The 13,935-nt window shown below is 36.3% G+C and overlaps 1 protein-coding gene across 1 annotated transcript in view; it reads right to left on the reverse strand.

The window, feature by feature from the left end:
- The window catches only part of SEC24D (SEC24 homolog D, COPII coat complex component), a 106,449-nt gene that overhangs the window by 40,506 nt on the left and 52,008 nt on the right, over positions 1-13,935 (reverse strand). The window contains exons 9-10 of the mRNA XM_039253818.1: positions 6,945-7,083; positions 3,397-3,512 (exon numbers count right to left, since the gene is read on the reverse strand). Of these exons, the coding sequence (XP_039109749.1) occupies positions 3,397-3,512; positions 6,945-7,083 (255 nt within the window). The remainder of the gene's footprint in view (positions 1-3,396; positions 3,513-6,944; positions 7,084-13,935) is intronic.

Below are 13,935 nucleotides of genomic sequence, written 5' to 3' on the forward strand. Positions count from 1 at the left end.
ATCATACATTATCGCTTGTCTGTTTTGTTATGGCACTCCAACTATTTCACTCTTACAGCATTTATCATATTTGGGTTCATATCATAATTATATACTTATCAGGTCTCTACATGGGAAGTATCTTCACGTAAATCACGTTTATTATCTTGCTTGCTTTGGTATCCCTCATTCACAGAACCAAGTGTCTTGGACATGCTAGGTATTCATTAAATGTCACAGTGGATTAAAATTAAGTGGAGGGGTGCCTGGATGGCTCAGTCCATTAATCATCCAACTCTTCATGATTTAGGCTCAGGTCATGATCTTGCAGTTCATGAGTTTGGGCTCCACGCTGACAGCATACTATCAGCCTGGTTGGGATTTTTTCTCTCCCTCTCTCTGTATACCACCCCCCCCCATTTCTCTTAAAATAAATTTATTTTTCTAAATTTTTTAATGTTTTATTTATTTCTGAGAGAGAGAGACACAGTGTGAGCAGGGAAGGGTCAAAGAGAGGGAGATAGAGAATCTGAAGCAGGCTCCAGGCTCTGAGCTAGCTGTCCGCACAGAGCCCGACACGGGGCTCGAACCCACGAGCCATGAGATCATGACCCGAGCTGAAGTCGGACGCTTAGTGACTAAGCCACCCAGGCTCCCCATAAGTAAACTTTTAAAAATAAAGTAAAATAATAAAATTAGGTGGAGAAACGATATTTTTATTTAGAAAATAAAAGCCTGGCCTGGAATGGGATTTTACATTTCAGGTACACTTTGTATATAGATATAGTCTGTAAACTTTTAACTGAAAAACCATTATGCAACAGAGCTGGGGTCTTTTTTTCCAGGGGAGCACCATGCTGATTTTCTAAATAACTGCCTACAGATCCACACTATACTGATAAAGAATAGAGGTTCTGTGGTGATGCCAACACAGCTTTTAATCCGGCTCCAGCACTTTCTATGTGTGTGATTTGAGGGTGGCACTTAAGAGCTCTAGGCCTCAGTTTCCCCATGTAACGGTCGTACTTGTCACATGGACTCACTTGAGAACTAAATGATACAACACATAAAAAGTACTTAGCACAGAGCATCACACATAGTAAATATTCAATCAATGCTAATTTTACTATGTAAAATTGGTATCAAGATGAATTAAAATTAATAGGGGAAAAATTTTGTAATTCTCCTGTTAAGTTTGTAGTTAAAAAATACATGACAAAATTAAATACTTTTTCATTTTCCAAATCCCTAAAGAACTCATTATTATACATTATTTACATTTTTAATTATAATTAAATTTGAAAATACACCATCTTTTATTTTAAACATTTTTGGAATAATAAAAGGTAAACTGAACTTATAAAAAAATTCTTCAAAATGTGTATAGATGTTTTTTATTTGGTTCTTTGCCTTCTGGGTGAAATTTCCCATCAATTAGACATCTGGAACATTTCCAGATAACAAAGTTTGAAGATACTGAGACTTTTGTTCCCAGAAATAGATTTGACTCTCTGCCTGAGTTTCTACTAAAAAAGCATAAAATCAAGATAATATAGCCTTTTTGGCAGAGAACTAGAAACTGAGAACATAGCTATTTTTATGCCATGGTTGCAAAGACCAATCAATAAATTTTCCATATCACTAGTTATAACGGTTTTATTACATTTAATTAGAATGCAAATATTTATGGTCTATTTAATCATTCACCTTCAGTTAATAGCAGTAAAGAACAAATACACTGTCTAAAAGTAGTTGGTACTGTAGGGTTTTTTTGTCTGATATAAAGCATGTATGTCAAAAATGTTCTTGTGTTTCTCAAAATATGCTCAAAGATTACATTTTGAATTAATAAAGCATTAACTTTTCCTTAATAACTAGTTCTATATAATGTGAAAAAGTCACACAAAACATTAAAATAAATGCAAAATTTATATTAACTGAAAAAAAATGTAAATCCAATCAGTTCAAAACACTTCTATTTAGGAAAAATGTTCCTTGTACTTATACTCAGTATATGAACTAGGTCTCTAGCAAACACCTGTGATAGAATCCTGTGGGTTGGAGGCTGTTTTCTGAGAACTGGCATCAGTAGGCATTCATATTTGGAAGGGGAAGTAAGAAAAAAAGTCAGAATGACTCTTTCTTTAGGTCTACCTACATATGGTACTTCAGATATAAGTCGAAATCTGAACTGATGGATACCCAAGAAAATATTTCCAAATCACTGAAGAATTTTAAAGGCCTGAAAGTTACTCATAATGATGCCACTCTCACTGTGACATTAGAAAAGGGAAATAGCCAGTCCTAGGAATAGTAACAGACCTGGAAATTCATTCATTCATTCATTCATTCCACATACACTGATCAACTGCCTTTCCTGCACTAGACACTATTATAGGTGCCATAAAGACAAGATTCTTGTCAACAAGAATATCAAAATCCATGAAGAGGGAAAACATTTAAGAAGATTTAAATTTCATGGGGATAACTGCTAAAACAAATATACGGACCAAATTCTATGGGGAAGAAAAAAATGAAAGATTTAGTAAATAACCACCACGATGAAATCAAAGAAAAGTTGTATATGTGCACACATGCACACATACCCACAAAAAATAAAACTTCAGCCATATATTATAGAATGAGTAGGAGTTTGCTGGGTGGAGTATAGATAAATGTAATAGGAGGATGCAAAGATAGTCTGGTCAAAACAATCTTGTCTAAAAGCAGGGGGATGTAAAAAGGAGTGATGAGTTCAGAGTATGTGCTGAGTGTTTTATATAAATGAAGAGATAGCTGAGGTGTAGTATGGAGTCCAACAGTTACTGGTCTTATAAAGAAAGCTAAATTTTTTAATTTAATTTTTTAGATTAAGGAAGTAAGGAGGAGTGTCATGCATACATTGTAAAGGAAGGAAACCACAAGCCAGAATCCCAGGCTCTCAGATAGTCCAAGGAAGATTCTAAGAGCCTTAAATCACTGTGGTGACAACTAGCATGCAGGAAGGCGGTAAAGAAACCTGTCATTGTCTTTGTCGCCATACTGGTTGGGCTTCTGCCCTGGAAGAGAAAAGTTTCTGAAAGTGTTGACAAAACAAAAAAGGTGGAGGCCCTATATGGAACTGTTGCTTTAAGAACCCAGAATATTTTATCTGATAGGGACATAAAAATTAAGTTACTGTTTTCTATTTCTGGCATCACATTTTAGTTTTTAAAAATAATCACTGCACTGAGCAGTTTGGCAATTTAATTGTGGAACAGCCTAGAAGCCTTGATCTGCATCTGAGGTATTTCTACATCCCCATGACACCACCAAAACGCTTTGGTTGTGAATCAAGAGTCGGTTCTTTACGTATGAAAGTTATTCACTTGAATTTGACATACACGTGTAAACACACGAAGTCCTGGGAACACTTACTCTGCAGTAATCCAAAGTAGCAACATATTCATAAGATCCTAGGGATAGCTCTGGCTTCTCATAGTGGTCCAGTCTTCTCCCGATGTGGTCCAGATGTTGGAAATAGAATGGTGGAACTAATAAAAACAGGGTAAGAAAGGAAATCTTTTGTTTTCATAACACAGACAACTTAATAAGTTCTTAAAATTTATTATGGGAGGAAAAGAATTAGTTGAGGGGAAATAAAGTATTTTAAAGATAGAATGCAGCATATTCTAAATATCCAGTATTTAGAAAGCATGTGTTGGAAAGTACAACGGTTTTCTAAAAAAATCCTCTTGACTCTTCTGCAAGTTACTGATGACACATAACATTTATGATTTGGCCCACTGTGAAGACACAGAGGATAAAAGTAATGGTGTTTTTGTAGTTGTCACAAAGAAAATTTAATTATCCCCATTTAAACTACCTCCTTTAAAAGGAATTCTGGCTTTTCTAACTATTTAAACTTTCAATATACCTAAGAGAAATATACATTGGTTATTTGGACTGTACTATTAACTATAATATTTATTCTCCTTTAATTAAGAGACGTCTTCAGTCATGGAAAGTTTGCATGGCAATCTTTTAATGTTTGGGCTTCAGAGTAGAGAGGATTACTGTATTAGGGAAAGACTATACCACTAAGATCTCAGCTGAGAACTCTTAATTCGATTCAAATGTCTAAGAAGGTTAGTTCTGGCAAAGGCCTGGAAGTCATCCAACAGCACAGGACCACTTATGAGTCACACACTGAACACTTGGACAAATATGGCCTGGTATCTCTGTGAAAACAAACTCCTGTTGCCTTGAGATTAATAGGGCTAGCTATCAAACCACTGACAATGGAAGTATTTAGAATAACCAGCAATGCTCTGACTTTAAGCATTTCATAAAGAACAACATTTTCATTTGTAAGACCACAGAAGTAATATGTTTTCTGTTAAACCGAGTAACTCCATATACTTTATTTTTAGTTGTGAACTAACACTTACAATGAGACTATTTTCAGTTTGGACTTAAAACTAATCATCAAGAATTGATTTTTCTATTCTCTTACCATATTGTGGCCATTTGTTTTAAGTAAATTTTATAACACTCTTGTGTACATATGGATCTCTGAATTTGGAAAATTAAATGTCTTGAAAAGATTAGGGAATATTAGGGAAACTAACAGTCTCAGCTCAAATAAGTAAACTATGAGGGCCTAAACTTGCTATTGTCTTATTTTCAGTTGAGGTAAATGATGTTATACTGGCTACTTAGAATTACGGTGTGATAAATTCTACATGGTGTAATCTGTAGTTAATTCTCATTCACACATGTACATGTAATGTGTGAAATTTTTCTTTTTAAAGTTAATTTCACATCCATTAGCATTTAATCTGTCGTGTTTATAAGACAAAATTCAAGTCACATTGTAAATTATGCACTACACTTGTCTCCTGCATGCCTTTTAACCCCACGTGCTTCCCACTGTTAATCTCTGGACACTTTGAAGGGAAATAGAGTGAAACCATGTGATCGAGCTTGCTGGGTTCTTTCTAACTTCAATAAACCTCTGTCTTCTTTAAACCTAAATGAAGAATGCAGGTGTCAGTGTAAATCTAGCAGAGTCTGGCTCCTTTTAGGGACAAATATTTGAGCCTAGTATGAATAACCCTATTAGAAAATGAACATGGCAGCCTCCTAGTAGTGAATACCCAAGGAAAGAGAGTTCATCGTGAAGAGATATAAGAATTCTGAGTGGTTCTTCTACCAGGAAGTGGCTGTGCTCTCAGCTGACACTTTGGATGTGGAGCCAGGCTGTCACACCAAACTGAGGATCTTGGATCTAAAAGTCACATACATTTCTGATCACTTTTCTAAGAAAGTTGAGGGCTTGGCTAAAGACATTGAGGAGTGGGTGACCTTAGTGGAGGTATTTATCCAAATGCTGTAGGAGAGGTCTCTGCCTTCTCATGACCCTTCCCCAAAAAACTAAAGTATAGGGAAACGAATTGTCACTGGGCTCCTGAAATGCAGGTCCCAAGATTAAGTAGTAGCCAATGACTTGGTTGCAGATTTCATCCAGGATGAAACAAGGAATAAGTTCTTCTCTAGAAAGGGAAGTAAGGGTGGAGAAACGAAAGAATCTGGCCTCACAGGGAGACCCAATTTACAATGGAGTGGATGCCACAGTTAACGCAAGGAGAGAGACCTCCCAAGAGGATACAGTTTTTGAGATGAGGCTAGAAACCAACGATTTCACACCATAGCAAGGTATCTTTAAGAACTGACCAAAGGATTTGTGAGACTCACAATGCCACTTTCTAACCCTGTAAGTAGGACTAAACCATGGACTGTACTAACGGGGCAGGGAAACAAGGAGCTCTTCCAGCAGAGAACACTCACGGAGCTGAGGTGCCATGAATACAAAGACACAGGCAGAAAGCTGTACCTCAGCTCACTCGTGAGTAGGGAGTGGCCAGCAGCCACAGGAGACATGGCTCCTAGGCCGATATGGTGCTATACATTCTTCAGATTTAATGATCTGCAGGGAAGCATGTCTACAAAGATAAAGAACAGAGGAAAACATGTACAAAGTTCATGCTCTCATAATCATCACATGGTCCTAGAAAAACTCTAGAAATGTAAATCAATGTGGGAAGCTGAGTATATACTTTACCTAACACCAAAAAACTAAAAAAAAATTGATACATTATGAATATAAAAAATGCTAAGTTGCTTTTAGCCACGTTGTAGGTTTTTTTTTTTTTCAACATCAATCAGTTCATACTGGAATGAAGCTGAAAATACAAAAAATCTGTAAAAGCTCTTCATAATAATGTTTTTTTCCCTTCTTAAACAATGCAACATTCATATTGGAGGTGAAAAAAATCTATAAGTATGTTAAAGCCCTTAGGTATACCAGAGCTTTTCCTAAATACTGATGAGCTCAACATTCAGGAATAACTTGGAGGAATGAAAAAAGAGAAAAACAATGAGTGATGGGCACTTGTTGGGATGAGCACTGGGTGTTATATGGAAACCAATTTGACAATAAACTATAAAAAACTTTTTTTTAAAAGAGAAAAAAATCTCTCCAATTTATCATCTGTAAACACAGATAAAAGTTCCTCTTCATAATTCCATGGAAAGAAACCAATCAGAACACATTCCACGCCCCTCTCAGCCTCATATCAGTGCATTCAGTTGCACCTGCAGCTTCCCACATGAAGTTTCTGATTCTTATTTTTATAAGAAACCTTTCAGAAGTAGGGAAGTCCTTTTATTTACTAATCCCCTTCCACGAAGGATCAGTTAGAGGCAAAATAAAATTTTACCTCTTATGCTTATAGATGATAAAACTGAGAGACTTTTTCTTTCACAATTCCTGAGTAATTCTTGAACGTGAACTCACCAGTATTTAGGAAAAGCTCAGGTATAACTAAAAGCTTAACATATACATTTTCCCCCTAAGCTAAGAAGTATAATATATTTCAATTAATAAAGAGCTTTGACTAAGAGCATTTATTGGCATCACTTACCATCATTCACACAGTTGCAAAATCCACACTGATATCTCCTTCCTCCTTCAATGAACTGCATAAATGGGCACATGTAGGCTTTGCACCTGTTGCATCTGACTGGTCCATTTTCTCCATGATTTACCAAGTAAAGGGGAGTCTAGAAGAAGCAAGCAAAATAAAGATACAGGTAGGTATATGATCTCAAGATACTTCAGAATGCCATGCAATAACATTTGAAAAGTAATTTGAAAAGTCTTCCAAGGGATTCATTAAGGAACTCTTAACTCTTAGTGTTTGCCAGGAAGGTAAAGACGCTTCTCTCAATACCTTCTGAAGTCAAGGCCGTACACAAACAAAAATTAATATGAATTTTTATCTCACTAATAAGCACATATGTGTATTTGTGTATATGTGTGTATATATATATATTTAAGTATGTGAGGGCAGAGAAAAAATAAAATGACAGCAATAATATTTAATAAAGCATATATTAAAAATGTCATGGACACGTTGTAGCACGTACTTTGCTAAGTTGTTCATTAATTATAAATAAAGCAGTGAAATGGGTCTGATTTTAAAAGTGCTAGTTTGTATACAAGCTTTAGTTTATTTACATAGTTCCATCAAAGAATACAAAATGTTTCCTCAAAAATGCAACTATCTGAAGAAATATGCAATAATATTCATTTATTCAGGCAAGGATGCTGATTCTGCCTTTTCTGCCTCTTTATCCCATGACAAAATGTACTCTCAGTATCGTTGGTTATGCTTTGCCAGAACTGAAAAAATAAATATTTCAACTGTTCTTCCTATAAACATGCATAAAAACCATTACACAGCTTTAACATGGAAAAACTCAGTATTAGAGTCTGCCTTGTTTTTCAGCTCTTCTGGCTTTCAGAATAAAACCACAAAGATTCTTCTTGTTTTTATAAACTCTTTTAAAGATAACATTTCTAGAAAAGCTTGAGAATTACAGGGTTTGGCACGTTAACTATGTTTTTCTTTAAAGAAAAAGATGTAAATACAGCAGACTGCTTTTTAATGGAGACCTGAGGAGGAGGTGGCGGAAGATGGAGGATGAGGCTAGGTCACAAGGCCATTTTCTACTCAACTTACAAAACTGAGATTTATTGTCCAGATGTTCAGTGTGAAAACTAATCCACCGCTAAGGTTTCAGAAATGAGTTGTGAGGTCTCATAGCAGAAAACAACAACAACAACAACAGGTTTAGTATAATATATAAAAGAATCAGGGAAAGGATAAAAAAAATATTCAGGGTCACTTCCCATTACCTCTGCATTGGCCTCTCCCCCTCCTCTTGCCTCAAGGAAGCCAGAAAATGGACTGGATTTTCTCACATGGGGTCTCTTCTGATCCCTACCATGGACGTGGCTCCGGTGCCCCCCCCCACCCCCACCCCGTAAGGCTGTGAGAAGGATTAAATGAGGAATACATGTGCAGTACAGAGCATTGTGCTTGGCACAAAAGTATTGGCCAAAAGGTAACTGTTGTTGTCATATCAATACAGAAAAACCTTTCCTCCCTCAAAATCACTCAGCTCAGAGAGACTGTGTTTAGTGAGGGAATTATAGTTTGATAAGTTTAAGACAGGCTTGAGTTTCTAAAGGCAATTGTTTATATAAACATATTAATTAGCTAACTTGTTACTGTAAACTGCCACTGTTAAAATGATCTAGTAGAGAGGGAATCTACCTTCCGTGAACTTCTGATACAGTCTAATGGCTAAAGCTGAGAGCCATGGAAGATTTTAAAAACCCTCCCCAGGAATTTGACGTAGATACATACAGATTCAAATACTGACACATGCAATACCTTATAATACAAACTGTGTTTGAGAGGCCAAAAAATGACAAATGTTTGTCTTCTTTAGATGGTAATAATAACTAATCTGAGGGAACAAAAGGGAAGCAAGCAAAAAGATACAGGTCCCAACAAGAAATTGTCAGGACAGTGAATGGAGAATTAGAGTAAGAAGTGAAAGATAACAAAAAAGCAATAACAACATAGCTGTTTCTGGGTCAAAATTATCAAGCATGACTTTGTTGCTGTTCTGCTTTACAGCTTCAACCTGTAAGATCAGAAGATGCTTTCAAGAATTAAACCAGGGAGAAAGTCTGCAATTTGCCTGCACTCCAGCCAACTTTACTTCCCTCATCCTTTTATTTTGAGAGTTCAAAGACTATAATCAATTCCCTGAGAGACTTTAGAAATATGATGCCATTATTTGCCAGACAAAGCAGAAGTAACAGGAGGAAAATTAACCTTATTTTTACTGATAAGATTTACCCAAAGGCAGGCCCAGCCAGAAATTACTCTGAGACCACTGGCAACTGACACCTGAGCATTCCAGTCCTGGCAGATTCAAACTTGCAGAACCAAAAAGCAATGTCTAGTACTAAACTGGAGGCAAGTAGTGACTGTATCTAGGCTGTTAAATACATTTACTTTTTTTTCTATTTTCACTCTTTTGGAAACTGGATGATGGATAGGTAAGTAAGGTCCTCAAACAATTAAGGTGACAGTAAAGAATGTTAAAAGCTTTTTAACTGTTTACATTTTCTTTTGGGGCAACAGGACAAAGTTTCTAAGTTACACTGCCTTGTTCCATCTCTCTCGGGCCATGTTGAAAACTATCAGAGATTTTCTTTGCTCTCTCCAGATGTCTGCTTATCTGCTCTACAGTAGTCTGCATAAGCTCATAAATAGCTAATCTCACTTTTCTTCTGAGTTCAACTTTAATGTATACGGCTTCTTTTACTTAAAAAAATTTTTTTAATGCTTTATTTATTTATTTATTTTTTGAAAGAGAGAGAGAGAGAGAGAGAGAGAGAGAGAGACAGCATGAGCAGGGGCAGGGCAGAGAAAGAGGGAGACACAGAATCCGAAGACAGGCTCCAGGCTCTGAGCTGTCAGCCACAGAGCCCAATGAGGGGCTCAAACCCATGAACCGTGAGATCATGACCTGAGCCAAAGTCAGATGCTAAATGGACTGAGCCACCCAGGCGCCCCTATACAGCTTTTTTAAAAAAAATCAAATTAGTTTCTGAAAAAATCTCTAATTTTTTTTCCTTACATTATATCATATTTACTTCACAATTATTTTCAGATTTTCATTTTATTTATAAATGTGCTTTAATCTGTTGGCCTCTAATATATACTTGCTTTCTCTTTCTTTTCTGTTCTCCTCTTAAACAGAAAAAGTATTCTTAGTTCTGATCCTGTGTGGCATGAGCTTATACAACATGAAAGTGGTGGGGAAGCTGAGTTAGAAAGAGGAAGAATAACATTTGAATCTTTTGCTTATAGTTTTAGATTACCAGGGCTAGGCCAAATACTTTACTGGTACTAATTTTAAGTAAGATGCTTTAATTGAATAAAACATCTCTCTTTTTTTGTGCATATATAAAACCATACTCAATTCTAGACCACAAGACAGAATATAACTCACTGAGAAATTAGGTTCAGTGTTAAAATGATGTGATTTAAAAACAAAACAAAACAAAACAAATAACTTTGGGGTTATTTTTCCAAGTAAAAGGAATAGACAATACAATGTATGAATCAATAATTCCTTGGTACTACCACGACACTTAAAAATTTTTTCTTATATTAATATATTATCAGTTTTCCCAATATTCCTGCCATTCTCTCAGGTAACTTTAACATTTGTACAGTAGGGGCTGGTATATGATCTGCCTTGGGGCATTCAGTCTATCAGGATAGGAAAGACATTAAACAAACAAGCATGTAAATATTCAATTCAAAGGGCAAGATAGGGATAGAAAAGGTGAGGAATAATCATTAATAAAAATTCTCGTTAGCTTAAAAGGCAATGTTAAACTATTTGAATTGCATACCCAAAGCAAAAGTAGATACTCAAAAAAAAAAAAAAATGAAGTATAATGTAGAAAGATCACACATGAAGAATTTTTGTAATTTGTAGCCTATGTCCTTTGTTTTCATATATACATAACTAAGAAAAGTCGGAATACACAAGTCTTTCTATGTAGTTTCTCTCTTAGGCAAGTAATGAATACCAGAAAGCACCTAAATATTAAAAGCTGGTTGGTTATAAACAAATCTGGAAAGCTCAAGAAAATATGAAGGTGTTTTTATAGCACATATCCAGTAGATGGCACTGCACAACTAAAAATTAAAAGAAAACTATATAATTTACCCAGTAGGCGATAAAATACTCAAGATTATGCTACATTCATTTTATGTAGCTCTAATAACATTAACTAAACTTATCTCAGCTATTACTGTCATAAAATTAAAAAACCTATACTTCTCTTGAAAGAAAAATGGTTAAAAATATTCTGAGGGAAACAAAATTAAACAACACAAAATACAGGTTACTTTAAACATAAATTGTATAGAACTTACAGAATCTGCCTAAATAACTGAAGATAATAGTCCAGAAAAACTTACTTTAAGTTTCTAATCCCCTACCAACTTTTCCTTGACTCCATGTGGGAAAATAGGCAGCCCCAAAGCACAGGGAGCAACCTAAAGATGGTCTGGAACGCAAGGGCATCCACCTCTTGCTTGCCACATTAGCATTCCAAGCACAAAATAACAAAGCAAAGTCAGAGAAGCTTGCATCATGGTGCTCAGCAGCACACTGTGATGGAGAAATTTTCTAAAGCAAACATCTATCTTCCTGTTGGAACATCAAATCATAGGCAGTAATGTGAATGAAGGGAGGGGGAGGAGAGAGAGGCCAAATTGGAGATTTCAGGAACACTCTGACTTAGGAAGGTTACACTTGCCCATATCCAGGATATGGCTGGGCGAAAACTGTCTCACATTGCCCCACTACCTGCCTCCTTGTTTTTCAGCACCAGAGTTCTAAGTAAGAGTTCTAGAAGTTCTAATACGACCACACAAATTCTGTAACAACCTACGTTCCCCTGTCTTTTAATACTTGTTTACTAATTGTGAAAAAATACATATTTTTCATTTTCAGCATATATTTCTCTTCCCTTTTTTTCTCCCTTTATTTCCTTCAGTAGAAGTATCAAAGACGTGCATCTGGGTGGTGCATTCCTTAAGCATCTGACTCTTGATCTCGGCTCAGGTCATGATCTCACAGTTCGTGAGTTCAAGCCCTTCATCAGGCTCTGTGCTGACGGTGCAGAGACCACTTGGGATTCTGTCTCTCCTTCTCTCTGCCCCTTCCTCACTTGCTCGTTCTCTCTCTCTCTTAGTCTCTCTCTGTCTGTCTCTCAAAATAAATAAATATTTTAAAAAAGCATCAAAGAAAGTAATCAGTCTCTTGGACTATACAGTTGTCTTTACATGACCAACAGTCTACTTTACTTAGTGCCTAAAAGAAATATCTTAGCTAAATAGTTACTGGTAATGGGAGAGAAATTTTTGCTTATAGTGGGTCCTAAAACAGATCGAAAGTTTTATTTTTTTAAGTTTATTTATTTTGAGAGAGAGAGAGGATGAGCAGGGGAGGGGCAGAGAGAGAGAGACAGAGAGATTGAGAATCCTAAGCAGGCCCTGTACTGTCAGCACAGAGCACACTTCAGGGCTCATATTCATGAACCATGAGATCCAGACCCAAGCTGAAACCACGGGTAAGTAGGACTCAACTGCTTAACTGACTGAGCCATCCAGGAGCCCCTCAGATCAGAAGTTTTAAAGTAAGCTGACCTGCTGAAATGTAACACAGTCCTCTAGCGTGATAAAGGGTCATATTTAACATCAATTGTATTGCCCAGTAAACTACTATAAATAGGTATCTCTAGCAGCAATAGTTTCATACTGCCGAATGTATTTTGGCATGTAGTTACTTCTTGGGATTGGAGTACTGCCTAGTTTTTGGATCTATATCAAGAAGAGGTCAGCTGATAACTTAGATTAGTCAGGGAGATGTAAGTAGAAGCATGGAAATGGTATGTGAAAAGATAATCCAGAACCTGTGATGAACAACTACCCTTGAAAAATGTTAAACATTCAGACTATTAGACATGCTGGAAGATGAGCAGGGTTAGATTCCAGAGGATTATGCCCAGAAGCTAAAATGAAAAGAGAGCCTGATGTATCAAGTGCACTTAGTAAAGACATTTCCATAGGAGAGAGAACTAGGAAGCAGCTTGTACGTGTTTTCTATTTCTAGCCTTGCCATATATGATATTCAGTCAGTTTACATGGAAAGAAAGGGTACAGGGCAATAGGCTACTTACTGTACACACATCTTCTAAACAGCAGTACTGCTTTGTTTGACTTTTTTAAAATAACAAATACAGCATGAAAGAATATTTTCTGAATGCCTTATAAAATTGTTATGGATCTTCTGAAAGGAAACAGAGCATGATAATAAAAACATTCAATGCAATGTACTAATTCTAAACATATACTTTCTAAGGATGTTTTTAGCTGGCCTTTGTTAACCTAAAACTTTGTGTTTTCATATTTCCAGAAAAGTATCCTCTTGTTAGAGTACACTTCAAAGATCATTTTTAGCTTTTTTCTCTTCAGCATCACTGTTATTCATGATCTATGATTTGAATCAAGCACTCAATGCTCCCTGGTAACCATTACATGTCTCGTCATTTCTTTTTCTCTTCCTCTACAGCAGCTACTTTATACCTTTTCAATCACCAAGTAAGCTCTCTTTCCACCTCCCTTGGCAGATAATTTTGCCTCCTTGTTCAAAAAGAAAATAGAAGACCTCAGATAGGAACTCCCTTGACTTTCTTCTACTAACTTGCCAGCTTCTACCTAATATTTTCCTTTCTCTCCCTCTCGTTACAAGGGAAGGGGTGTCCTCCTCTCCTGACTTCGCAGAGAACTTGTCTAAGCTGCAACCAAGTCTCAGCCTAGCCTCTGAGGACCAGCTTAGACATTTCATCTGCATTCCCTTATTATCTTGTGCCTGACACCACTCATCACACTGCTTTACTTTTCAGTGTCACTACTAAATTCTCAGGTCCTTGACTCACAAGTCTAATTTGTTTATTGTTGTATTTCC

The sequence above is a fragment of the Hyaena hyaena genome, unplaced genomic scaffold (genome assembly GCF_003009895.1).
Source record: "Hyaena hyaena isolate Hyena2069 unplaced genomic scaffold, ASM300989v1 scaffold_466, whole genome shotgun sequence".
NCBI classification, from domain to species: domain Eukaryota; kingdom Metazoa; phylum Chordata; class Mammalia; order Carnivora; family Hyaenidae; genus Hyaena; species Hyaena hyaena.